This window comes from Mobula birostris, chromosome 10 (genome assembly GCF_030028105.1).
Source record: "Mobula birostris isolate sMobBir1 chromosome 10, sMobBir1.hap1, whole genome shotgun sequence".
In the NCBI taxonomy this organism is placed as follows: domain Eukaryota; kingdom Metazoa; phylum Chordata; class Chondrichthyes; order Myliobatiformes; family Myliobatidae; genus Mobula; species Mobula birostris.
Window position 1 is genome coordinate 76,389,904 of NC_092379.1, and position 26,105 is coordinate 76,416,008.

Below are 26,105 nucleotides of genomic sequence, written 5' to 3' on the forward strand. Positions count from 1 at the left end.
CTCCATGTCCATTGTATCTCAGCCTTTCAATATTCGGTAGGTTTCAATGAGGTCATCCCCACACCATTCTTCTAAAGTCCAGCAAGTACAGGCCCAGAGCCATCAAACGCTTCTCATACATTAACCCTTTCATTCCTGAACATTCCTATGGACCACCTCCAATGCCAGCACATAATGCATAAATGAACATTGACAAGAAACTTTATTCATTAACTCTAGAAATGCTGCATTGTGCGACCCCTGCATCAGTTTACAAGGTGCTGCAGCGGCCCTTGGCTGCTTCAAAGAACAACTGGGCTGTTTTTCTCTGGCTGTGCTGGAAAGCAGTGCATCTGTTGACTCTATCATTGCTTTAGGGACAGTGATTGCCATCTACTCTAGCCAGCAGGAGGCTGAACAGGTGAAAACAGCGCAGTTTCTGAGCTTTGTATGTACTTTCCCACCAAGTGCAGAGAGTTCACTTTGTTCCTTGACTGGTGGACAATATTACAGGTCTACTCTGACAGAGGGCCCTTGACCTAAAATGTTAACCCTTATTTCACTTTCTGGAAATGCTGACTAACCTCGTGTTATCTGTATTTTCAGTAATCAGTTTCCTGAAATATATTGATTTTTCTCCTAGGTGCAACTTACTCTTCTGTTTGTGTTAAAAGCTTTTGTATATACCTGGTTTAACATTGTGCACTATCCACACCTGAGTAAAGGAACACACATTACCTGCCCTCTTTTTCCTGTGAGTCATGCTGTCAAACCTGAATTTCAACCTTGACTATATTTCCACCAGTCTGGGTGTAGCATTGTTAACCTGTGAGTTCATTCTTTATTCTTTTTTAACCTGCACCCACCTCATTTGTATTTTTAATGACAGTTTCTCCAGCACCTCCTCCTTTTGCCGTGTTTTCAGATGTTTGCATTTGGCATTTTCCCCCGGAGCTCTGTCAGTTGTCTCTGGCCTCCTCGTTCACCTCCCTTTCTTTAGACCTCTGATCTTGTCTTTCCCAATTTTTTTTCAAGTTCCCTGCATGAGTTGGTAGAAAATATTTTAATGAACACCACACTTTTTAATGTCAGGTATGAGGATAAATGAACAATCTCTGAAGTCAACACACAAAGTTTGATGTCAACTTTCGAAGTCGCTTGGAGCTAATTAACCCTTATGATGCTGCCACTGTTGAGGTCTATACTGCCGTTAGTAACCTTGTGCTTTTCAGAAAGCTCACCTGCAGTAGTTTCAGATCAATATCCAAGTACAGTAGCTGCCAAGGCTTACCCATTGAAAATGAGTAATTTTTGGTCTGAAAGCAATAGTTGTTGGGTAAGGAAAGTGTAAAAACCTCCTGATCATCGTTACAGCATTACCAGCATTAGAAACAGTAGCTGTAAAAGGTTCTAGAAGTAATGAAAAGGGAGAATGGTGAAAGGGAAAAGCACCACAGTTTAAAAAAATGTTTTAGTTTTACAGAATGGTCTAACCATACAATTACTGCATTGAAACTTTGTGATCAAAATTTTCGTATCCAGACCTGCTTGACCAAGTCACACAAAATTCCAAAGAAGGATGATCTTTAATGACTACACAGTAGCACCTGGCCAGGAGGTAAAAGCATCATTTCGGATACAAACAGGTGCGATCAGGTAAAACTGTACGTCCTCACTGTGGAATCTGTGGGTTTTATCCAGGTGCTCCGCTTTCCTCCCACAGTCCAAAGACGTACCAGTTGGTAGGTTAATTGGTCACTGTAAGTTATTCTGTGATTAGGTCAGGGTTAAATTGTGGATTGTTGGGGGCTGTGGCTCGAAGGGCCTATTCTGCACTGTATTTCTAATCAATAAATAAAATAAATTTAAAACCAAAAAGCTTGTGGGGTTTGGGAAATGCATTAATAACGTTCAGAGTGCTCAATACCACGGATTTTTATGTTAAACCTAATTGTAGCATATGGAATTTTCACTCCTCATTCACCTAGGCTAGGAGGTACACCCTGTAGTAAAACTTAATTACTGATTTTTTGCACTCAAACTTGAGGTTGAAAATGTGTATTTAGAAGTTCTCAATGTGGACGTTGAACACCAGTGGTTACAGGTCAGAAGCTGATGGCAAAGGTGAAAGCAATTTGAGTTGATAAAACTTTTTAGTGTTGTTCACAAAGTCAATTCTCCTTATCCTACGGACAGTGAGATGCAGTTCTAGTTGACAATGGATCTCTTTGGTACTTCTCCATGCAATTTCTATTGTAGACCGCACAGCAACCACTCACATTTGGTGCACAGCTTATCAGTTGCAGGGTGTACAATGTAAAGTGAGGTTTGCATGTAAATACACAGCAAATGTGGTTAATGATTGAAGTGGATTTGGCAAATCTATCTTCGGTCAATTAGCCATTGATCAGTTCTGCAACTCTTTTTGGACTGTGGAATATTTATGCACACTGTTCATTAGAAAGGGCTTCACTGAGAAATGCTTGGTAGCAGTATGTTGCAATCAAAAATCAGCTATACATGCCTATCTGATTCAAACTTCAGCAGATAACTGCATGTGCAAAATCGTCACTGCCTTCCCGCTTGTCTAACCACTTCCGTCCCTTCAGCCTCCAACATTTGAGCTGTCATTTCTGGTGTCTTGTGCACCTGATCCTTATTGGCTACCATGTTCTTGGTTCATTAGGCCTCAAACTTGGGAATTTCCTCTCATCTCCTATGCCCTTCCTTGCCTTTTAAAAATTAAATGGTTCCTCTATGACTAACCCTAATTTTGCATGGCTTAATGTGAAAGTTTGCTTGATAATGCTCCTTTGAGTTGTATTGGTAAATTCTACTTTACTAAAAGCACTGTATATGTGCAATTATACAGTGGATGTTGCTGCTTTTGTGCATTGCACATTTAGACCGAGACATAACATAAAGATATTTACTCTTCATGTATATGAAGGGTGTAAGAAATAAAGTTAATTCAATTTAATTATTTTAGCTTTTTCCAACTGGTACATTCCTCCTTGAACTTCTCAGATCTCTTCATTATCTCCATGCTCACATCCAAAATGTGAGTGGCCACACCTTAAGTATAATTACGTAGAATTAGATTGAATCTGCAGCAAAGGTTCATACAGGTTATATAGGTCCATGCTATTATGTAAGGTCCATATAAGATTTCATCCAAATTTTCTCTAATCCATCAGGAGCACCTTCTATTCCTTTTTCTCCACTTGCGTACTCAGTTTTTAAAGACATCTGAGCTATTTACCACACCAATTACTTGTGTTTGTGTGCTCCACATTTTACTCATCCTCTAAAGAAACACATTTCCTCTGAAAATTTGTCATTATTCATTGTCCATGATTACATTTAGACCCAATGACCAGTTCATTGATTACAATATAGTACCAGGACAGGCAGCATCCTAAGCTGACAGAACTCTGATATTCACAGCAGCTTAATGGATGGGAATGTTCATCAATATTTTTTTGATTCCCCTCTCCTTCGTAACTGGGAGTCAAGAGGTAAATACAGAACTCTTACAAGCTAAGAACATTAAACTCAACAAAGACTAAGAACTAAGCAGGGGTTTTGTTCTTTCTCTTTGTTGATTTATCTGCCTGATAAATGACTTGTTGCCTGAGGTGAAATGATTCGTACTTCAGCAGCCTTCTATTGCCAATTATATCCCATCAACTTTCTGCCGAGAGTTTGGATTAAAATAACATGACTCTAGCATGTATTTTTAAAACAATCTTTTATGAAAGCCCTGGCTACTCAATGGGCCAAATGGCTCAATTCTGCTACTATGTTTTATAGTCTTCTGGTTATTGTGCAGTAGGCATTTTCAGTGCTGTTAATTTATTGGTTATGAACTCAAATTGCCACTCATTTTTCACTATTTGACTTTGAGAACCATACAGTCAGATGAATACTTTCAACCTCTAATCTGTGGTAAATCTGTGGAATTTGTTGCCATGAGCGAGTGCGGAGGCGAAGTCATTGGATGTACTTAAGGCAGAGCTAGATAGGTTCTTGGTTAGCCATGGGCATCGAAGGGTGTGGGGAGAAGGCAGGAAAGTGGGGATGACTGGAAGAATTGGATCAGCCCATGACTGAATGGCAGAGCAGACTCGATGGGCTGATGGACCCTCGCTGTTTTTAATCTTATCATCATTTCTTGTGGACCAAGGATATAACAGTCAGAAGTGATACCATCAGAACAATTTGATTCAATAATTGAAAGCAAAGATAAAATATAATTGAAGAAACAGTATACTTCACAGTATTAATGTTGTGATGGCAGTCACAACCCCAACCATTGAGCAAGAGTCTGTAAGTGTAGAAGACCTTTTAGAATTTTGGTGTGCTTGAAATGGTTTCCCAGTCAGTGCCATGCTTTCAGTGAGTCATTAATCTAATGTGTGCAACAAGTGATGGCCTGGAAACCTTGAAGGGCAGTATAGTGGTGCACCTACTTTACAGATCTAGTTGCCCAGGTTTAATTCTGACCTGCAATGCCATCTGCATGGAGTTTTTGCATATTTTCCTTGAGTCCTTTTCAGGTTTTATCTGGGTGTTCAGGTTTCCTGAAAAGTCCCAAGGGTAAAGATGTTGGAAGATTAGTTGGCGACAGCAAGTTACCCCTAATTAGTAGGTGAGCAGTAGAACCTTGGGTCTTAAGGTTTACCTACTTTTCCTTTTTCTTCTTCACTAAATTCACCTTCCTTAACAGTCCTACCTTACCATCTTGTCCTTCCTTCTAAATGGAGCATCCTCCGTACAGTTGGTCTTCAAACATGCTCCACATTTAGGATATGAATGCCCAAAAACAGCTGTTTCCAATTAACTCAGTAGTTAATTAGATTATTAGATTATGAGGACACGCGGTCCTCTTTTATTGTCATTTAGTAATGCATACATTAAGAAATGATACAATGTTCCTCCAGAATGATATCACAGAAACACAAGACAAACCAAGACTAGAAAAACTGACAAAAATCACATAATTATAACATATAGTTACAATAGTGCAAAGCAATACCGTAATTTGATAAAGAACAGACCATGGGCACAGTAAAAAACAAGACTCAAAGTCTCTCGAAAGTCCCATCATCTCACGCAGACGGTAGAAGGAAGAGAAACTCTCTTCCTGCCGTGAACATCCAGCGCTGCAAACTTGCCGATGCAGCACTCTGGAAGCACCCGACCACAGCCGACTCTTGAGTCCGTCCGAAAACTTCGAGCCTCTGACTAGCCCTCCGACACTGAGCACCGAGCACCATCTCTGCCGAGCACTTCAACCCCTGCCCCAGCAACAGGCAATAGGCAAAGCTAAGGATTTGGGGCCTTCCCCTCCAGAGATTCTCAATCGCACAGTAGCAACGGCAGCGAAGCAGGCATTTCAGAAGTTCCTCCAGCTTCTCATGTCTGTCTCTATCAAATCAGGACTGTGCATGGTACCTACTTAACAAATACCGATATCATTTTGGAGCAGCCGCGTGCGCTGCGTCACGCCGTCATCTTTTCCTCCCCACTGAGACATAAGCTTTTTTTCCCTCTGCAATTACACTCTGACCTTTTGAACATTTTAAGCATTTTCTGTTTTGAATATTTCAGGCAAAAATTATTGTCACAGAGTAGTACAGCACAGAAACAGGCCCTTCAGCCCATCTAGTCCATGCAGAACCATTTAAACTGCCCACTCCCATTGACTTGTCATAAAGATTCCTTTAAGTTATAGAATGGAAACAAAATATTTTTAAAGGTATGTTTTAGATGCTTGTAAATAATTTTTATTACATGTATAAAATTGCAGGACCCTGTTGAGTTATAGATGATGTTTATTGCTGGTAAATGAATTCCTTCTTTGAATTCTAAAATTATGTTCAAAAAACAGGAGAGAGTTGATTCAAGTGTTTTGAGATCACCAAAACCAAAACATAAGTAGCTTTAAAGTAAACACCCATTTTTTTTTTTGTCTCTGTTTTTGGAACAGGGTGAAAACAAAAATAATGCTTTCACTCTGACAAGCTTTTAGACATTTCTGTCAGAGTGTAATGCTAACTACTAGTCAGGTAGCAAGGGAAGCTTGCTGACATTAGGTAACTGTTTTCATGCTAAGGTGGCAGAAGTTTTACTCTTTTAGTCACAAGGCTGTGTAAAAGAAGTCATGGCTTTGGTTTCTGTAGAAGGTGGCAGGGAAACTGGTTAGGTACCTTTCTCATTGAAAAGGAAAATAAAAATAAACTGTCATGATGTCATTTCTTACCTGCTGACCTCTCACAAAAGGGACACTTTACTCATTTTCTATCTTTCACTGTCTTAAATATTAAAAAGTGCTCATCTTAAGTGGAACTATGGTCAAAAATTGTTTGTAAGCTGGTATTTTTCAGAATAGTTGCTGCTGCACTTCTTGATTGAGGGTCAACAGACCCTCACTCTTCACCAGGGCCTTCTCTCCCCGCCAGGCCCCTCTCTCCCCGCCAGGCCCCTCTCTCCCCCACAGGCCCCTCTGTCCTCACCAGCTTCCTCTCGCCCAGCCAGCCCTCTCTCTCTCCCAGCCAGGCTTCTCTCTCTCCACACCAGGGCCCTCTCTCCCCACATCAGGCCCCTATCTCTCCATGCAAGTCTCCTCTCTCCACGCCAGGCCCTTTCTCCCTGCCAGCCACCCTGTCTCCATGCTAGAACCCCTCTCTCCATGTCAGCACCCTCTCTCCTCTCTCTCCCCACCAGGCCCCTCTCCTCCTTCCCCCACCCACCTCCTGCCAGTCCCTATCTCTCTCCATCAGGCCAAAGTGACAGGGCAGGGTTTGATAACATTAAGTCTCCAGTAATGAGATCGACAAACACAAGAGGAATGATTTTCCCACTGCCCACATAATGACCTCTGAATCATAACTTGGAGGAGAAAGTTTTTGCCTGGCCTGCTTGGAGAGTGATTGAACTGGGGCACTATATTGCCATATATCTACTTGCAGGATGGGGAGGGGATTGGGGATTGAATTGGGGATCTGTGGTGGCATATGTACAGGGCTGTACGTGGGGTTAAAGAGGACATACTATCCCTGCCTTGTATCGTCTTCAGTGGACTATTTTGAAACTGAATGCATGGGCGAGTTCCCAGTCGGTGTTAAATTCACAGGAAATGTATCACCCTATTCTCATTGCTCTAATTTGATAGATTCAATAACTATCTTACAGGCCTAGTTATTAGGCTCAGTTTAGATCATTTGAAGATTAGGTCTAGAATTTGTAAAGCCTAGAATTCTACATCCTTTTTTTTAACCACCTTCACAATTTGCCTCACCACCATCAAGCAACTACTCCCGGATCTCTTTTGTCCAACTACTTATTTTGCTTTTAACTTTTGATAGAAAGATTGAGAATACTTCACACTTCTCAGCATGAAATTTCATCTGTTTTTTTTTCTCTGTCCATTCCACCAACCTGTTTGTCTGTATCTCCTTGAAGTCCATTACCATCCTCCATACATTTTGCTCTGTCTGCACATCTTGCATGCCAGTTTTAAAACCAAATCTTGTATGAAGAAAATACAAATCACTAATATGTTTTATAAAAATCACCAATCCTTGTAAGATCAACCACTGGGGCATTCCACTCTACTTCTCCCTCTAGTAGGAAAAACAACACTTTGTTTCTGATACTGAGACAACGGGATATCCAGTTTTGGATTTGGTACAAACGACAATGGATGAAACTTAGCAAGGTGATTTAACTCTCCTGACTTGTCAGCAAGTTTGAATAAGTCCAAGTAGGAACACAAGATGTGAAAGAGGTGCCTTACTGAGGCTGGTTTTGAGAGCAATGTACTGACAACTTAGTTCTTGCAGGAGCATTTTATATTCACCTTGATGTGTTTTTAGAATAGACAGCGGGAATAATTGGGAAGCAAGATGATCAATAATAGACTTGAGAGCAATCCATTCAACTTGCAATTCCTTTTAAATGTTCTGAATGATATAAACCTATCCAAAATAGGCCCAATTGATTCCAGTCAAATTGAGCCATTTTGAATAATTTATTGGAACAGAGGACCGCTTTGTCAAAGTTACTATGAATGATTTTGATAATAAACTCTTTCAGGACTAATTATTGGCCCAGCACAATAAAAGTTTAACATTACTGGGTGTTGTAAATATGCATTTTTTTCTGATGTTATTTTGAAATACTGTAGGTTGTTAGTCCTGAATTAACTGGAAATATTATCTTATTTGAATGTGCTTAAAGGGAAGTAAGGATGAAGAAGGCTGTGTGGAGAGCATGCCTTGATGAGGAACTTAGTTTATCTCTCAGAATGATGGAGGAACTCAATGGGTCAGGCAGCACCTAGGGAGGGAAATGAACAGTCAGCATTTCAGTTCAAGACCCTTCATTAGGGTTGGAAACACAAATATAAATAAAGATGGCTTGTGTTGAGACCCTTCATCACTCACAAATTTCTACAGATGTACCACGGAGAGCATTCTAACTGGCTGCATCACCATCCGGTTTGGTTGTGGCGGTGGGGGGGGTGCGGGTGGAGGAGGAGGATCAAAATAAGCTACAGAAACTTGTAAACTTAGTCAGCTCCATCATGGGTGCTAGTGTCCATAGTATCTAGGGCTTCCTCAACGAGCATTGCCTCAAAAAGGTGGTGTCCATCACTGAGGACCCTGATCATCCAGGATATGCCCTGTTCTCATTGCTACCGACAGGAGGTAGGTACAGGAGCCTGAAGACACACACTCAATGATTCAGGAACAGATTCCTTCCCTCTGCCATCTGACTTCCGAATGGACATTGAACCCATGAGCACTACTCACTGCTTTTTAAAAAATTTTAATATTGTACTACTTATTTAACTATTTGATATGTATATATATATAACATTTTTCTCACCCCTTATGGGTGTGGCATATGTGTATTTTTCCCTCAATCTCAGGGGCTCTACCAGAGGACTGGGAGGTTGAGGGTTTGGCACAGTGTCCTTGTGCGTTTTTCTGGACCGAGATCTCAAATGTTGTTCCTGGAATTTGTTGGAGCCACTCTCCCAGTCCAAGTATCTCAGCCCCAAGTGCTCCTATCACCACCAGGATTACTCTGGCTTTAGCCTTCCACATCCTTTCTATCTGCTTTTTCAAGCCCTGATATTTCTCCAGCTTCTCATATTCTTTCTTCCTGATGTGACTGTCATTCGAGATTGCCACATCTATTACTACAGCTCTCTCTTGTTCCTTGAACAGTGTCACTATGTATGGTAGGTTGGCCAGGACCGGCTTTTCAGTTGGTATTTGGAAGTTCCAAAGGGTCTCAGCTCTGTCATTTTCCACTACCTTCTCAGGTGTTTCCCATCTGGACTTGGGAGAGTCCAATCCATACTCAGCGCTGATATTTCTGTACACAATTCCTGCAACGTGGTTGTGCTGTTCAGTGTATACTGTCCCTGCCTGCATCTTGCACCCTGCTACTATGTACTGGATGGTTTCAGCAGATTCCTAGCACAGTCTGCATCCTGGGTCTTGTCCAGTGTGATAGACCCATATGCGAGACATAAGAAAATATATATATACTTCAATTCATAACTTTTTTCTCTATTATTATATATTGCATTGTACTGCTGCCACAGAGACAACAAGTTTCACAACATATGCGGGTGATATTAAATCTGATTTTGATTCTGATTCTGATCAGGACTGGAAAGAAAGAGGGATGAAGCCAGAACAAATAGGTGGGTGTGGGCGTGGTGTTGAGGAATGCAGGAGGAACATAGGTTGGCAGGTAGTAGGCGAGTACAAGTGAGAAGGGGAAGGTAGGTGGGTGTGGAGGGGGCGGAAAGGGAATGGAAAAAGCTGGGGGTAGGGATGGAGCTAGAGCAGGCAGGTAGGCAATAGGTGGATCCAGGTGAGAAAGTGTGAGGGAGGTGAGGGTGGAAGGATGGGTTAGTAAATTTGCTGATGACACAAAGGTTGGGAGTGTTGTGGACAGTGTGGAGGGCTGTCAGAGGTTACTACGGAACATTGATAGGATGCAAGACTGGGCTAAGAAGTGGCAGATGGAGTTCAACACAGATAAGTGTGAGGTGGTTCATTTTGGTAGGTCAAATATGATGGCAGAATAAGGCATTAATGGTAAGACTCTTGGCAGTGTGGAGGATCAGAGGGATCTTGGGGTCCGAGTCCATAGGACACTCAAAGCTGCTACGCAGGTTGACTCTGGTTAAGAAGGCATACGGTGCATTGGCCTTCATCAACCGTGGGATTGATGTTAAGAGCCGAGAGGTAATGTTGCAGCTACATAGGACACTGATCAGACCCCACTTGGAGGGCTGTGCTCACCTTACTACAGAAAGGACATGGAAACCATAGAAAGGGTGCAGAGGAGATTTACAAGGATGTTGCCTGGATTAGAGAGCATGCCTTATAGGTTGAATGAACTCGGCCTTTTCTCCTTGGAGCAATGGAGGATGAGAGGTAACCTGACAGAGGTGTACAAGGTAATGAGAGGCATTGATTGTGTGGATAGTCAGAGGCTTTTTCCCAGGGCTGAAATGGCTAGCACAAGAGAGCATAGTTTTAAGGTGCTTGGAAGGAGGTATAGAGGAGATGTCAGGGTTAAGTTTTTTACACAGAGAGTGGTGAATGCGTGGAATGGGCTGCCTGTGGCGGTGGTGGAGGCTGAAACGATAGGGTCTTCTAAGAGACTCCTGGATAGGTAAATGGAGCTTAGAAAAATAGAGGGCTATGGGTAAGCCTAGGTAGTTCTAAGGTTAGGACATGTTCAACACAGCTTTGTGGGCCGAAGGGCCTGTAGTGTGCTGTGAATTTTCTATGTTTCTCTGTTTCTATGAATGTTTAAGAAACTGGCAGTCAATAGGCTAAAGTGATAGAAAGGCTGAAGAAGATGGAATCTGATAAGAGAGGACATTGGACCATAGAATAAAGGAAGGAGGTGAGGAGGGGAACTGGAGGAAGGAATGTCTGGTTAATGGTCGGATAGAGAGGTAGGGGACGGTTATGGGGGCCAGAGGGATTAGGAAAATAAAGAAGAAAAGACAGTGGTTAGCAGAATTAGCTTGGTGAGGGTCAGGAGTCCAGCCAAGGACTTTAAAATGTTATTCGTGCTTCTTCATTATTTCAGTGATGAGGGGGACATGAAGACAGTCGTTTTGTAAACTGTAAAGTCATTGTTGTCTGTATATATTGCATCAAAGTATAAACGCTGTATCTAATTAGAGTTCGATGTAGCTGTGTGCCCATCAAAAACTTCAAAATAGGCCACAGTATAATCTAGACATTTAGAACTCACTGATTGACTGCATTTCCCACGATGAATCGTAATTAAGATCAGATACTATTTTGCAACGCAGTAGTAATTGCAGAATATCTCAGTATTCGTATTTCTTTGAGCTGACTCTCTGGTACATTTGTCAAATGCTCTGGTTTATTGCTGCCAGATTCATTCCTTTCTCATTGCAAAGTATTGACTGCATGATGGCTCATGACTTCACACCCACTGGTTGATCCATCAGAGGTCTCGTTTGTCGAGTAAACCTTTGTGCTCAAGCCCTGGGTGCCTCAGCAGCCTGGAGTTTGAGCCTGACCTTGGGTGCTGTCTGTGTGGTGTTTGCATCATTTTCCTGTGACCCCATAGATCTCCTCCATGTGCTCCCACAGCCCAAAATGACGATGTGAGTTAGAATCTAGGGAGAATAAAACGGTTCAGGGTAGAGTTGGTGTTAAATGGGTGGTACATGGTCAGCATGGCCTGGTGGGTTGATGGGCCAGTTTTGATGCAGCGCGTGTCTCTCTCTGACTCACTGAATATTGATGAACCAGTCAATCACAGGAGGGCACTACTGTTGATCAAATTCTGTCCCTTTCCCTGCACTTTGCTTTAGAGCAAAAGCTCAGCTTAGCAGCTGCACCTGAATGGAGGGGCTTTCGGCCATATTTTAGCAGAATGTGTTGTTGGGCTGTGGTTAGGGAATTACTCTATCATCTTAGTTTTACCATACAGCTCTGTCCAGGTAATGGAACTTAAACATAGGCAGCCCTTCTTGTGACCTCGGACCATCCCAGAGCTTTCTCTCGTCATTGTATTCACTCTTGTGATGAAGGAAGTATTGCCACCAGTCAGAGCAGAGCAAGTTCCCTCAAGCAGCAATGTGATTATAATTGATGATCTATTGAAAACATTGCCACTGCTACAAGAAGAGCTCAGTTGCCCTTCTTCAGAACTATGGCCTGGGATACTTTAAGACCTTTGAAGGGCGCAGAGTCTCTGATTAACTTATCATCTGAAAACTGGCCTCACCAGACATTGCAACAATCAAGCATCTTGCCACAACACATCTGCTGGGATTGTGGGCTCAAGCCTCTGAAATGGGCTTTCTGACTCAGAGATGAGACATAAGAAAAATTTACAGAGGCAGCATATTTTAAATCCTAGTTAATCCATATTTGAGGTACAATATTGCTTTACTTTTGAGGGTTAGAATTTTAAAGCTGATGTCACTGTAAATAAAACTCCATAAAATAACTGTATCACATAATAGACTGTTCTAAAGCTCACATAATATCTGAAGAAGAATCCAAGTATGGGTCTGCTGAAGTTCAAGTTCAGCTTGTACTATTTCATACACTTGATCTGAAATGGTGGGCTTGATTACAATTTCCTGGCCATTAAAGGCATTCGGTGCTGCATGCGTCTGATTACAAGAACCAGCAAGAAGAGACAAAAACCTTAACAACATCAGTGTGTGGATTAATGTCGAAAAATGTGACAGCAACAGAGAAATCTGTCTGGATAATGTTGGAATTAATTAGAACTGTATAATAGTACTTGCATTGTCATTACAACACAAAATGCACTTGGTATGGCAACAGCACCAGTGAGAGTCTGCTATGTTTCAGGAGCAGGAAAACACAGCAGACTATTACTGGCATCATTTATACAAGTCATTTCCTGTGGGTTTTCTGTGATGATAATGATGATGATGATCCATCTTCAGAAGGTGAAAGAAGTAAACAGCCGGTTTTATAATCACTCTTCCTGCCAGGCAAGAACAGTTGTGGGATTTGTGCAAAGGTACAATATAATTGTCCTCAGAGACTTAACACTTGGATCACCAATCAAAGCTGCCAAAGTTGTTTTGTATTACTGTTGTTCATACCTTTTGCATGTTAGATGTGGAATTCTTTTTATTTTGATAAGAATCACAACTATCCAATTAAAAACCTGTTTCGATACTTTTTGCAAACTAAACTGTAGTTTGCATTTAAGATTAAGCAGAAAGTGTACAGTAACAGTACAGTAAGAGAAAACAGTAACTCCAACATTCAGCAATTGTATTTAAGGACTTTCCTCAACAGGGAGTTTACCAACCTTGGGACCATTAGGTTAAACCACCATCCAGTGCATGGTTGAAAAACTTAAAATACTCATTTTATTTTCTTCAGGTTTCTAGTTATTACTGCTTCCAAATTTTTGCAGTTCATGTACACGCACATATTCTGATCTTAAAGCATTTCCCATATTCAAAGCATAGCAAATTACAGGTATTTCACAATTCACAATATTTTCTTGTCTGTTTCGGCTACAAATATCAACTTTCTTCCATATGGCTGTATATTGCACACATCAAAAAGAGTGAATCAGTTTTTTTGTGTTCTTTAAGAGAACTTTTTGTATCTTCGAACCCTTTAGTACCGAGCTTAAGTAGCGCAGGATTGAGAGGTAAAACAACCTTCTCAAAAATCCATTAGAAATTGATTTTCTTTTTTGTGACAGTGGGGTTAGAAAGAATTTTTCTTCCAACATTTTTGTCTTTATCAACTGTTTACTAAGACCTATAAAGATTTCAAGAAGGCATTTGACAGAATCTGGCATGATGCCTTATGGGCCACCATGAAGAAATTCAACATAGGGCAGAAGCTGATTCATACAATCCAGCAGCTTTACGTCAAGGCAACCAGTGCAGTACTCACTTAGGGCACCATTAGGGAGTGGTTCCGTACCTCTGTAGGAGTCCATCAGGGCTGCCTCCTCTCCCCCACTCTCTTCAATGTCTTCCTGGAACAAATCATGAGTGTTGCCTTTGAAGATCATGTGGGCACAGTCAGCATCGGAGGGAGGAACATCACAAACCTAAGACTTGCTGACGACATTGATGGACTTGCAGGAAAAGAGGACGAACTGGCTAACCTGGTCAGCCATCTTGACAGAGCCTCCACAAAGCTTGGAATGGAAATAAGTGCTGAGAAAACCAAGTTCATGGCAAATGCCAACGGTGCCATCACAACTGATATCTCAGTCCATGGTCAGAAATTTGAGACAGTGCGGCAGTTCAAATACCTGGGGGCAATCATCAGTGATGAAAGTTCAGGACCAGAAGTGCTGGCAAGAACCGCACAGACAATGACCGCACTATCCAAACTCAAGACAATATGGAGGGACAGCAACATCACCATGAAGTACAAGATCAGACTCCTGCGTTCATTGGTATTCTTCATCTTCCTGTACGCATGTGAAACATAGACCCTCACAGTAGAGCTACAGAGGAAGATACAGGCACTGGAAATGAGATGCTATCATAACATCTTGGGCATCTCATACTTGGACCATATCACAAACGAGCAGTTCTGCAAGACCATGCAACACCACATTGGCCCCTATGAAGACCTTCTCACAATGGTGAAGAAAAGAAAGCTGAGATGGTACGGCCACGTAACAAGATCCAGTGGCCATGCAAAGACTGTTCTACAAGGAACTGTGAAGGGCAAAAGACGGAGAGGTAGACAGAGGAAAAGATGGACGGACAACATTAACGCATGGACAGGGAGAACATTTGCAGTAACCCAGGCTCTGGCACACAACCGTGACAGATGGAGCAGACTGGTGCAAAGCTTGTCATGACGGCACCCTGACGACTCCACCAGGAGTTAAGGGTGCAAGGAAAGAAGGAAGGAAGATAATGATTCCAAGGGGAACTGAAGACCTCATTCGTAACTGCTTATCTGGATGGTTAGGAAGTAAATTTGTACAGGGAGTAGATGTAACCAATTTTATTACCTAAAATCATTTCAGATTAAATATGAAGTTTTGGCTGGATGCATTAATTGGGACCAGTTATTTGAGTGTTCAGCAACAAAAGAGTTCTGCACTGTGCCTCTTTTTACATGTTGTCTATGTTATTAAACAATTTAGTTTGGCACAACTTCCTTGACTAAAACTACAAATTACTATTGTAAGAATTTTACCATAAATTAGACCATTAATGGGTGTTTAAACCCACCTCTTGAGAGAGATCTCTATTTCTCCCCAGCAGTTATAGGCATTAAATGTTGTTCAATCTAATAACAAACTTTTCATCTGTTAAGGATCAAGAAATAAAATTTTAAAACTTTTAAATAAGCTTCAAATCTTTAGGCAGTTTTCTTTGTCAGTTTGAGTAGGACTGTAAATGTTTTATTTGCTTCCAGATTCAAAAGATGTACTGTCAGCCCTCTTATAATGAATGCCTGGCTTTAATCCCTACCCTGCTTGTGTATTTGTCTTAAACTCAAATGCCCCCTAGTGTACTTCATGTAAATTGATAAGTCTTATCCATAATATAGGAATTGCACAGTCTAAGATTTTTGGGAAATGTTAGCAAAATATTTCCTGTTTTATTAACTAAATGGTTAAAGTATGATTAATAGAAAAGCCTTATGTTCAAGCTCAGCAAAAAGGTGTATTGGTGTTTACATGATGTAGATTCTAAAAAAGAAAATACAATAGATTGACCTGTTCAATTACATCATGTTTAGTCATAGTCATAGTCATACTTTATTAATCCCGGGGGAAATTGGTTTTCGTTACAGTTGCTCCATAAATAATAAATAGTAATAGAACCATAAATAGTTAAATAGTAATATGTAAATTATGCCAGGAAATAAGTCCAGGACCAGCCTATTGGCTCAGGGTGTCTGACCCTCCAAGGGAGGAGTTGTAAAGTTTGATGGCCACAGGCAGGAATGACTTTCTATGATGCTCAGTGATGCATCTCGGTGGAATGAGTCTCTGGCTGAATGTACTCCTGTGCCCACCCAGTACATTATGTAGTGGATGGGAAACATTGACCAAGATGGCATGCAACTTAGACAGCATCCTCTTTTCATACACCACCGTGAGAGAGTCCAGTTCCATTCCCACCACATCACTGGCCTTACGAATGAGTTTGTTGATTCTGTTGGTGTCTGCTACCCTCAGCCTGCTACCCCAGCACACAACAGCAAACATGATAGCACTGGCCACCTAAGACTCGTAGGACATCCTCAGCATCGTCCGGCAGATGTTAAAGGACATCAGTCTCCTCAGGAAGTAGAGACGGCTCTGACCCTTCTTGTAGACAACCTCAGTGTTCTTTGACCAGTCCAGTTTATTGTCAGTTCGTATCCCCAGGTATTTGTAATCCTCCACCATGTCCACACTGACCCCCTGGATGGAAACAGGGGTCACTGATCCCTTAGCTCTCCTCAGGTCTACCACCAGCTCTTTGTAATATTTACTTTGTAACATGGTGCTCTTTGTAATATTTACTCTATTCTTCCTCACTTTTTGCACATTTTATGGAAGGAAATTGTGGGTGACTGCATTCTGTATGTTACAGAATCAGAATGTCATTGACTCCTTATCTCCCTTGAGAAAACATTATCCCTCTGCCTGGCACCCCTTCCTCATGAGATGGTAAGGCTGGCATTTCTCAACCACTGGCACAAGTTCACGTTTTGTCTCTCCCTGTCACACTCTGCAGTACATCGAATTCTGAAGCGACACAGAACTAATCTAAATGATCTTTTTACAGAAATAAATTGGTAGTTCGGCATTTTTCTTTAACAAATTACTGTTTAATCTAGTGTGAAAATTGCAGTTGTTTCATGTCATAGAAAACACCTGTTTAAGGAGATAGTGCAGGAGAGAAGGATTCAGATTTTTGGATTATTGTGCTCGCTTCCAGGGAAGGTGGGAACTGTAGCAAGAACGGTTTGCATCTGAACTGGAGAGGGAGTAATATCCCAGCGTGAAGGTTTGCCAGGGTTGTGGGGGGGGGGGAGGCGGGAGGGAGGGAGTTAAATAAGCTGTGGGGGATGGGAACCAGAGCGCTAGAACAGACAGTGGAGTGATTGTGATGAAAGATGTTGTTAAGACGATAAACAAAGTCAGGAATCAAAAGGTTGAGCATGTAGCAACTATGTTCTGAGCTGCATATATTTCAATGAAAGGATTAACGTAAGAAAGATGGATGAGCTTAGGGCATAGATCAGCATGTGAAATTATAACATTATAGTCATTAGTTGCAGAAGGGGCAAGACTGGCAACTCAGTGTTCCAGGGCTGTGTTGTTTTAGATGTGATACAGCAGGAGGGAATAAAGGTGGAGGGGTGTCATTACTTGTCAGGGAAAATGTCATAATGTCACGTCCTCTGGTAGGTCAGACTGGACAGCTTGTCCAGTGAGGATTTATGGGTAGAACTGAAGGACGAGTAAGGCACCGTCACATTAATGGAATGATATTATAGACCACCCAACAGTCTGTGGGATTTAGAAGAGCAAAAATGTAGAGAGGTCGCAGACTTTTTCAAGAAACGTAAGGTTGTGATAGTAGGTGATTTTAACTTTCCTCATAATGCCTGGGATCCCCAAATGGTAAAAGGGCTGGATGGGGTAGCGTTTGTCAAATGTGTTCTGGAATGTTTCCTTAATCAACGCATAGAAGTCCCACCTGAAGAGAATGTGAGACTAGATCTTCCATTAAGGAATGAGACAGGGGCAGGTGACAGATAGAGTATATTAAGAGCAAAAGGATAGCAAGGGATAAAATTGGTTCTCTGGAAGATCAGAGTGGTCCTCTATGCATGGAACCAAAAGAGAAGGGGCAGATCTTAAATAGATTGCTTTGCATCTGTATTTACTCAGGATATGGACGCAGAGGTCTATAGACGTGAGGCAAAGCAGCAGCGAGGTCATGGACCCTATACAGGTTATAGAGGAGGAGATGTTTGCTGTCTTAAGGCATATCAGGTTGGATAAATCACCAGGGCATGACAACGTGTTTCCTCAAACTCACTGGGAGGCTGGAGCAGAAATTGCAGGGGTCCTAGCAGAGCTATTTAAAATATCCTTAGGCACGGGTAAGGTGCCACAGGATTGGAGGATAGCTAATGTTCCGTGTTTAAGAACAGCTCTAAGAATAAGCCAGTGATCCTGACAACATTAGTGGGAAAGTTATTGGAAGGTATTCTACGGAATCAGATATATGAGTATTTGGATAGTCAGTGACTGATTAAGGATAGCCAATGTGGCTTTGTACATGGCAGGTCATGTCTATCCAATCTTAGTTAACAGGAGAGTTGATGAAGGCAGGACAGTGGATGCTGTCTACATGGACTTTAGCAAGGCATGGAGGTTGGTCAAGAATGTTCAGTTGCTTGGCATTCAAGATGAGTTAGTAAATTGGATTAGACATTGTCTTTACAAGAAAAGCCAGTAAGTGGTAGTAGATGATTTCTTCTCCGACTGAAGGCCTGTGAGTGGTGGTGTACACCAGGGATTGGTGCAGGGTCCGATGGAATTTAATGCAGACAAGTGCGAGATGTTGTAATTTGTGAGGACCAACCCGGGTAAGTCTTACATGGTGAATGGTAGCTCACTGAGGAGTGCTTTCGAGTAGAGGGATCTAGGAAAACAGATCCATACTTTCTTGAAAGTGGTGTCACAGGTAGATACAGTAGGCTCATAAAGAAAGCTTTTGGCATGTTGGCCTTTATAAATCAATGTATTCAGACCAGGAGCTGGGATGTTATGTTGAAATTGTATAAGACATTGTTGAAGCCTAATTTGGAGTACTGTGTGCAGTTTTGGTCATCTACCTGCAGGAAAGATGTCAATAAGATCAAAAGAGTTTAGAGAAAAGTTATAAGGATTTTGCAAGTACTAGATGACCTGAGTTATAGAGGAAGATTAAGAGCATAAGACCATAAGATACAGGAGCAGAAGTGGGCCATTTGGCCCATTGAGTCTGCTCTGCCATTCAATCATAGGCTGATCCGATTCTTCCAGTCATCCCCACTCCCCTGCCTTCACTCCATACCCTTTGATGTGCTGGCTAATCAAGAACCTGTCTATCTCTGCCTTAAATACACCCAATGACTTCGGCTCCACAGACGGTCATGGCAACAAATTCCACAGATTTACCGCCCTCTGACTAAAGTAATTTCTCCGCAACTCAGTTCTGAAAGGACTTCCTTCAATCCTGAAGTCATGCCCTCTTGTCCTAGAATCCCCTACCATGGGAAATAACTTTGCCATATCTAATCCGCTCAGGCCTTTTAACATTCAGAATGTTTCTATGAGATCCCCCCTCATTCTCCTGAACTCCAGAGAATACAGCCCAAGAGCAGCCAGATGTTCCTCATACTGTAACCATTTCATTCCTGGAAACATTCTTGTGAATCTTCTCTGAACCCTCTCCAATGTTAGTATACCCTTTCTAAAATTAGGAGCCCAAAACTGCGCACAATACTCCAAGTGTGGTCTCACGAATGCCTTATAGAGCCTCAATATCGCGGCCCTGCTCTTATATTCTATACCTATAGAAATGAATGCCAACATTGCATTCGCCTTCTTCACAAGCGACTCAATCTGGAGGCTAACCCTTTAGGGTATCTTGCACAAGGACTCCCAAGTCCCTTTGCATCTCTGCATTTTGAATTCTCTCCCCATCTAAATAATAGTCTGCCCGTTTATTTCTTCCACCAAAGTGCATGGCCTTACACTTACCAACACTGTATTTCATTTGCCACTTCTTTGCCTCATGTGCGGCATCTTGTCATAGGTCTTCTGAAAATCCAAGCACACCACATCTACTGCATCTCCTTTGTCTATGCTCAAAATTTCCTCAAAGAATTGCAGTAGGTTTGTAAGGCCGAATTTTTCCTTCAGGAAACCATGCTGGCTTTGGCCTATCTTGTCACGTGCCTCCAGGTACTCCGTGATATCATCCCTAAAAATCGATTCCAACAACTTCCCAACCACTGATGTCAGGCTAACAGGTCTATAGTTTCCTTTCTGCTGCCTCCCACCCTTCTTAAATAACGGAGTAACAATTGCAATTTTCCCGTCATCCGGTACAATTCCAGAATCTATCCATTCTTGGACAATCATCGTTAATGCCTCTGCAATCTCTCCAGCTGCTTCCTTCAGAACCCGAGGGTGCATTCCATCAGGTCCAGGAGATTTATCCACCTTCAGACCATTAAGCTTCCTGAGCACCTTCTCATTCGTAATGTTCACTGCACAAACTTCACTTCCCTGACACTCTTGAATGTCCAGTACACTGCAGATGTCTTCCACTGTGAAGACTGATGCAAAATACACATTCAGTTCCTCTTCTATCTTTGCACCTCTCATTATAATATCTCCAGTGTCATTTTGTATTGGTCCTATATCTACCCTCGACTCTCCTTTACCCTTACATGATCAAAAAAGCTTTTAGTATCTTCTTTGATATTAGTCACCAGCTTCCTTTCATAATTCATCTTTTCCTTCCGGCTGACCTTCCTAGTTTCCTTCTGAAAGTTTCTAAAAGCTCCCCAATCCTGTATCTTCCCACTAGCTCTGGCTTCCTTGTATGCCCTGTCTTTTGCTTTTACTTTGGCTCTGACTTCACTTGTCAGCCACGGTAGTGTTCTTCTTCCATTCGAAAATTTCCTTTTATTTGGAATATATCTGTCTTGCACATCCCTCATTTTTGCAGAAACTCCAGCCATTGCTGCTCTGCTGTCTTTCCTGCAAATATCCCTTTCAGTCTACTTCGGTCAGTTCCCCTCGCATGCCATTGTAATTTCCTTTATTCCACTGAAATACTGACACATTGGATTTTATTTATTCCCTATCAAATATCAATATGAACTCAATCATATTGTGATCACCGTTCCCTAAGGGTCCCTTAACATTAAGCTCTCTTATCACCTCCAGATCATTGCACAACCCCCAATCCAGCACATAGATTAAACAGGTTAAGACTTTATTCCCTAAAATATAGAAGATTGAGGGGAGATTTGTTAGAGGTATACAAAATTATAAGGGGTATAGAGAGGGTAAAATGCAAACTGGCTTTTTCCACTGAGGTTAGGTGAGACTGCAACCAGAGGCCATGGATTTAGGGTGAAAGATAAAGTGTTGAAGGGGAAAATAGGGGGAACTTCTTGACTTGGAGGAAGGTGAATGTGTGGAATTAGCTGTGGCTTTGATTTCAACATGTGAGAGAAATTTGGATAGGTACATGAATGGGAGGGGTGTGGATGGTTGTGATCTGGGTGCAGGTCAGTGGAACTAGGCAGGTCAATCGTTTAGCATGGACTAGATGAGCTGAAGGGCTTGTTTCTGTGCTGTAGTGTTCTGCAGGTCTATGACTCTACAACTATTAATCAGCAAACTTTGATTTCATTCTGATCTTTGGATTGCATCATTTTATTGGTTATATGTATAGTGTTAGCTGGCCAGTGGTGTAGTGACCTCTGCACCGGACTTTGAGACGAGTGATCCTGGGTTCTAATCTGGCTGGCTACTTGCACGCTTTCAATCCGTGCTGGGTTGAGCGTTGAGCTAGCAATTCAACCTGTAAAACAAACTCTAAAGAAATGGCAAGATTTCTGCCTGATGCGGCAGTAAGGCACCGAAGTATGTTATGAATATTATCTAATGTTGAGAAGAGTCACTAGATGCAATGTATACAATATGTCATGACTCATATGAACCATAAGACTCCTGACCTATAGTCTGATCATCATTAGCTGTCATGTTAAATTTAATGTCAGTCTTTGTTTTAGTCATTTCATGACCATTCCTTCTCAGATAAATTGAATCTTTGTTTGCTTTGCTTTTCAGGTCCATTGCATAATGTTCCTGGAATATTTCTCTTCCACAAGATTATAATTTCACCTTCGTGACAGAAGAAGTTTCCCCGAGTGGCACACATGCAACTTTGATTCAAAGTTACTCATCCTGACACATCTTCCTTTCAGCAAGCTCATTAAGGCTGACAAGACTGATATATTTCTTCGTGCTAACTACCTCCTGAAGCACTGAACTGCCATCACTTCTTTGAATTCATTGGGAGTGTCTTTTACCTGGTTCTGGAGATATCTTGGAACCCTTTCTCAGTGAATTATGGCTGCTGCAGTCCAACACACCGAGCTTGTGTTTGAATTTGCGAGCAATGGAATGGACGATGTGCAGCAGGTACGTCTCACGAGCTTGAAGTATAACTTACACCTGATAATAATGAAATCACTCAACTAATAGAATACAAGAACAATGGGGCCTCCAAGTTCCCCATCTAGTTGTACATCATTGTGTCTCAGAGACTTAGTGCCATTTCTTTACCATCACTAGACCTTCCTAGCTAACTGCAATGCAAAGAATATCCTCCTCATACAGGAAGTAATGCATTGTTTCAGATTTAAGTAGAGATCGGCAATATATGCTAATCTTACCGGTAACATCTGTACATTTCCAAAAATGACTGGAAAACTATAGGTTTCCCTATGAACTTAGGCTCTGACTGCACCACAAAAGGGTTAAAGTGATGCATAGTTTGTTGCTAGTTATCTGCTTGGTCCCTTGGTGATTGCTATCAAGGTCAATTCATGTAACTTAACATTTTCTAAATTTTCTTTCCTCAAATAGGCAACCCCCAACACCCATTCTCGCTTCCATTCTGAGCTCCAATAAAGAATTAGCTGGCAGCTAGATTATGCAAACTCAGTCATAGCATGCCTACTTATTTAACAATTGTTCTTCACTAGATTTCAAATAAATTTTCGCTTCCTCTAGCACTCAGAATTAAGCATCATGGTGATAAGTTTCTCCTCCTTTATTTTAAAAGGCAGTGAGCGAGCAGACTCATTTCAAATCTTCCAGCATTTGCCAATGATGTTGCAATTCTATGAACTCTATTTACAAATGAGCAATAAATGCTATCAGGGGAAGAACGCAGAGTGAGCAACTGCGCCCAGATGCGCCAAAGCTGTTACCATGGTAGTATTATGAGATTGAGTTTATCCCTCATTCCATATTAGATGCTGATTACTTTATTGCTGTACAATCCTAGCCTATTTCTTAAGCGTTCATTCGAACATTATGGCACATTTCATTTTAGAGATTATTATTTTCCTTTACTTCCCCTTGGAGATATTGGTCACACCCAGTTCTTTCCATCCTTAAACGTTCATCGATGATGTTAAGTTCACTGTGTAACACATCTCAGTGCAGCAAACATTTGAATATGATAGCTAAATATTATCACATTTCCATGCTCACCACCCCTAGTTTTGCCACGATACTGGACTGATGCAAATAGTAATTTAAATAGCTACTTGCATCAACAAAATAGATGCTCATTTTCCAAAGCCCATGGGTATGACATCAAATCAAATCTCCTGTGCTGCACACAGCTCACCGCATGTCTGTGCACCTGTGTTAGTTGGAAGTGTCACAGTACCACAGTAAAGGTAATGCAGATGGATTCGTCTGACCAATCAAGCACTGGAACAGCTGCTTAAGGGAAGGCAGTTCTGCCACTCTAGTCAGGAAGAAGAGACATTGCAAAGTGAAGCTAAATACCACTCAAATAGAGTGGGAAACTTCACAGGATTCTGTACTAACAGTTAATATCAATTTGACTATGAAATTGGTGCTTGAGGGATGGAAGTTTTAACGTTTGCCTATGCTTTGCTGATGAGGCTTAGCTCAACTGCATTATAGAGTTTCTTAAGTTCATAATAGTTTGCCAACCTTTTGACTCTGTCTGCTGTCCAAGTATTTCCCTATCTAACATTTAGTTGGACTTGAACTTGAGCCCTGATTCATCATCCTCATTATTGAGCTGAGTGAGTCACTGTGCTTCTTTTTGTCCTTCTTCTTACTTGCCTTTCTCTACCTGACAATTTCAAATGGACTAGATAAAATTGATAAGGTCACCAGATAATCTTGCTCCTTGCTCAATTCGACAGACTCTTCTCCATGCTCCCTTTGCAGCAGGTTAGCATGTCATCATGATATATAAAATTTTAAGCAGAATTTTTCTCACCTTTTGGTTGTATTGACCAGGATGAAAAAGAAAGACAGCAACTCAGATGAATTAACATTTTGACAGAAGGTACTGATAGTTAAGAGGTGAACATTGGTGGGGATATGTGCTCTCCTTGCGGTAGTATCAAGGCATCTGTCTAACTCAGTGCTGTCTAATTGCTGAGTACCCATAGGTGATGTGCTGTCATCACCATTTTAGCAACACATCAGCCTTCCACATACCTTTACAAGCCATATTCCAACGAACAAACGTTACCTGTCTTAAAAATGGGAAATTTGGACAATCAAAAGCTACGTATTTCCATTTAAAATGCCATCAGTAGCCTCAGATTTTGCGCACATAGAACTATTGAAGCAAACTGAGAGACAGAGTTATTCAGCATGGAAACAGGTCCTTTGCCCAACTAGTCCATGATGACCAAGATGTTTACCTGAGCTTATCCCATTTCTCTGTGCTATGGTTGTATTCCTTTAAACCTTTCCTATTCTTGTACCTGAAGGGTAGAATGGCTTCTTTCTATGTCATAAGAAAATATAAAATATGGAATTTGTGATGGTTGTTTAGAACTGTTGACATTGAGAGTGAAGTAACTCTTGTACTTTTGCTTTGAGAATGGTGTTGGGTGTAGGGGGTGCTCTGTCTACCACTAAGCTGTACCGTCATACATACCGTAGAGTTCTATAGCGGGTTAGAGCTTTGTTGGGACTCTCCCAAGCATGTCTTCTCACTGCTTCTCATATCCTGCACCAGTCAACCCTTGCATGAGATCTAAGACTTCTGATTTTGTCGGGAGTTCTAGGGGATTGTAAATTAGGAGGAGAACATGAAGATAATGCAGCCAAAAAAAGCAGCAATACTGGAAATCTGAAAGAAAAAAGATTTGTCCGAAGCACATTGCAAAGCAGATAGCATTGGCAGAAAGAAAGCCAGACAACATTGCTGGTCGAAGACACTTCGTCAGAACTGGATAAGAGTTATAACAAATTTTAAGTTGCAGAGAAAATGGGGATGAATGAAAGGAATATCTGAGATAGGTCAAAATGGGGACCTGCATGATATCCACAAGCACCCACTGAAATGTTGCTTCCAGGCAGCAGCTGAATACTGCTGCTGGTGAAGTACATTTTACTGATAGTGCACACACTTGCCATTCTTTTCTGGGAGAATGAGGAGTGAATGTCTGGTTCAGTTATGAGGTGCCTGTCAAGTTGGATGTTTTGTATACTCAGAACCTGCGTAATGCTAAGGATAGATTCCTGGGAGGTGGAGCGCCATGTAAATCAGCGCTCTGCGGGATAATTATAACATTACGTAAATGAACATATGTACCTGATAAAAAAATCAAACCCAAGATATATGATATTATTTTATGTATACACAGTAATTCATGGAGTAACAAACATGTAAATAGGCCTAACCTGTACATCAGTGGAGCAGCAACACATCGCAGCAGCAGTGGAGGGAAGCAAGTGTTGGTTACATCTGAGGGACCAGGCTGTGGGTCCTCCTCTAATTTTGGCTTCTTCTTCAAGTAGGCATCAAGATTTGACTGCCTTTCTTAAGTTTCCTCTAATGAAACAGTTCTTGGTAGTAGGAAATCATATCTAGAACACCTCTCTTTGGCTTACTGCTTCGCTCCCAGTCAGGGTCATTATCGATGAACTGGACCATGATTTGGTGATGCTGGTGCTGAGCAATTTTGAGGTGAGGTTTCTTGCTGGTGTCTCCTCTTCTCCATCCGTGTCCTCAGATTCACCCAGGATGTGTCGCTCTGCCAATTCTCAAAGTTCTTCATTATTAAGACTCTCACTATGAAAACACAGCAACTTTTCAACATTGCCATCATTAACATCATCTAAACCTTCTATGTTGGACAGTTCAACGGTGGTGATATCATGTGTCATGTGACAGAGTTCAGAGCATGCACAGAACCAACAGAATGATCGAGAATCTTGTATGTTAGACTTGGTTGCGGTTTGCTGTTAAATAAAAGTTC

The 26,105-nt window shown here is 41.5% G+C and overlaps 1 protein-coding gene across 15 annotated transcripts in view; it reads left to right on the forward strand.

The window, feature by feature from the left end:
• The window catches only part of LOC140204125 (ETS-related transcription factor Elf-1-like), a 303,788-nt gene that overhangs the window by 209,503 nt on the left and 68,180 nt on the right, over positions 1–26,105 (forward strand). For all 15 annotated transcript variants that reach the window (XM_072270508.1, XM_072270511.1, XM_072270512.1 and 12 more), the window contains one exon: positions 21,904–22,257. In XM_072270508.1, the coding sequence (XP_072126609.1) occupies positions 22,186–22,257 (72 nt within the window). In that variant the 5' untranslated portion in view covers positions 21,904–22,185. The remainder of the gene's footprint in view (positions 1–21,903; positions 22,258–26,105) is intronic.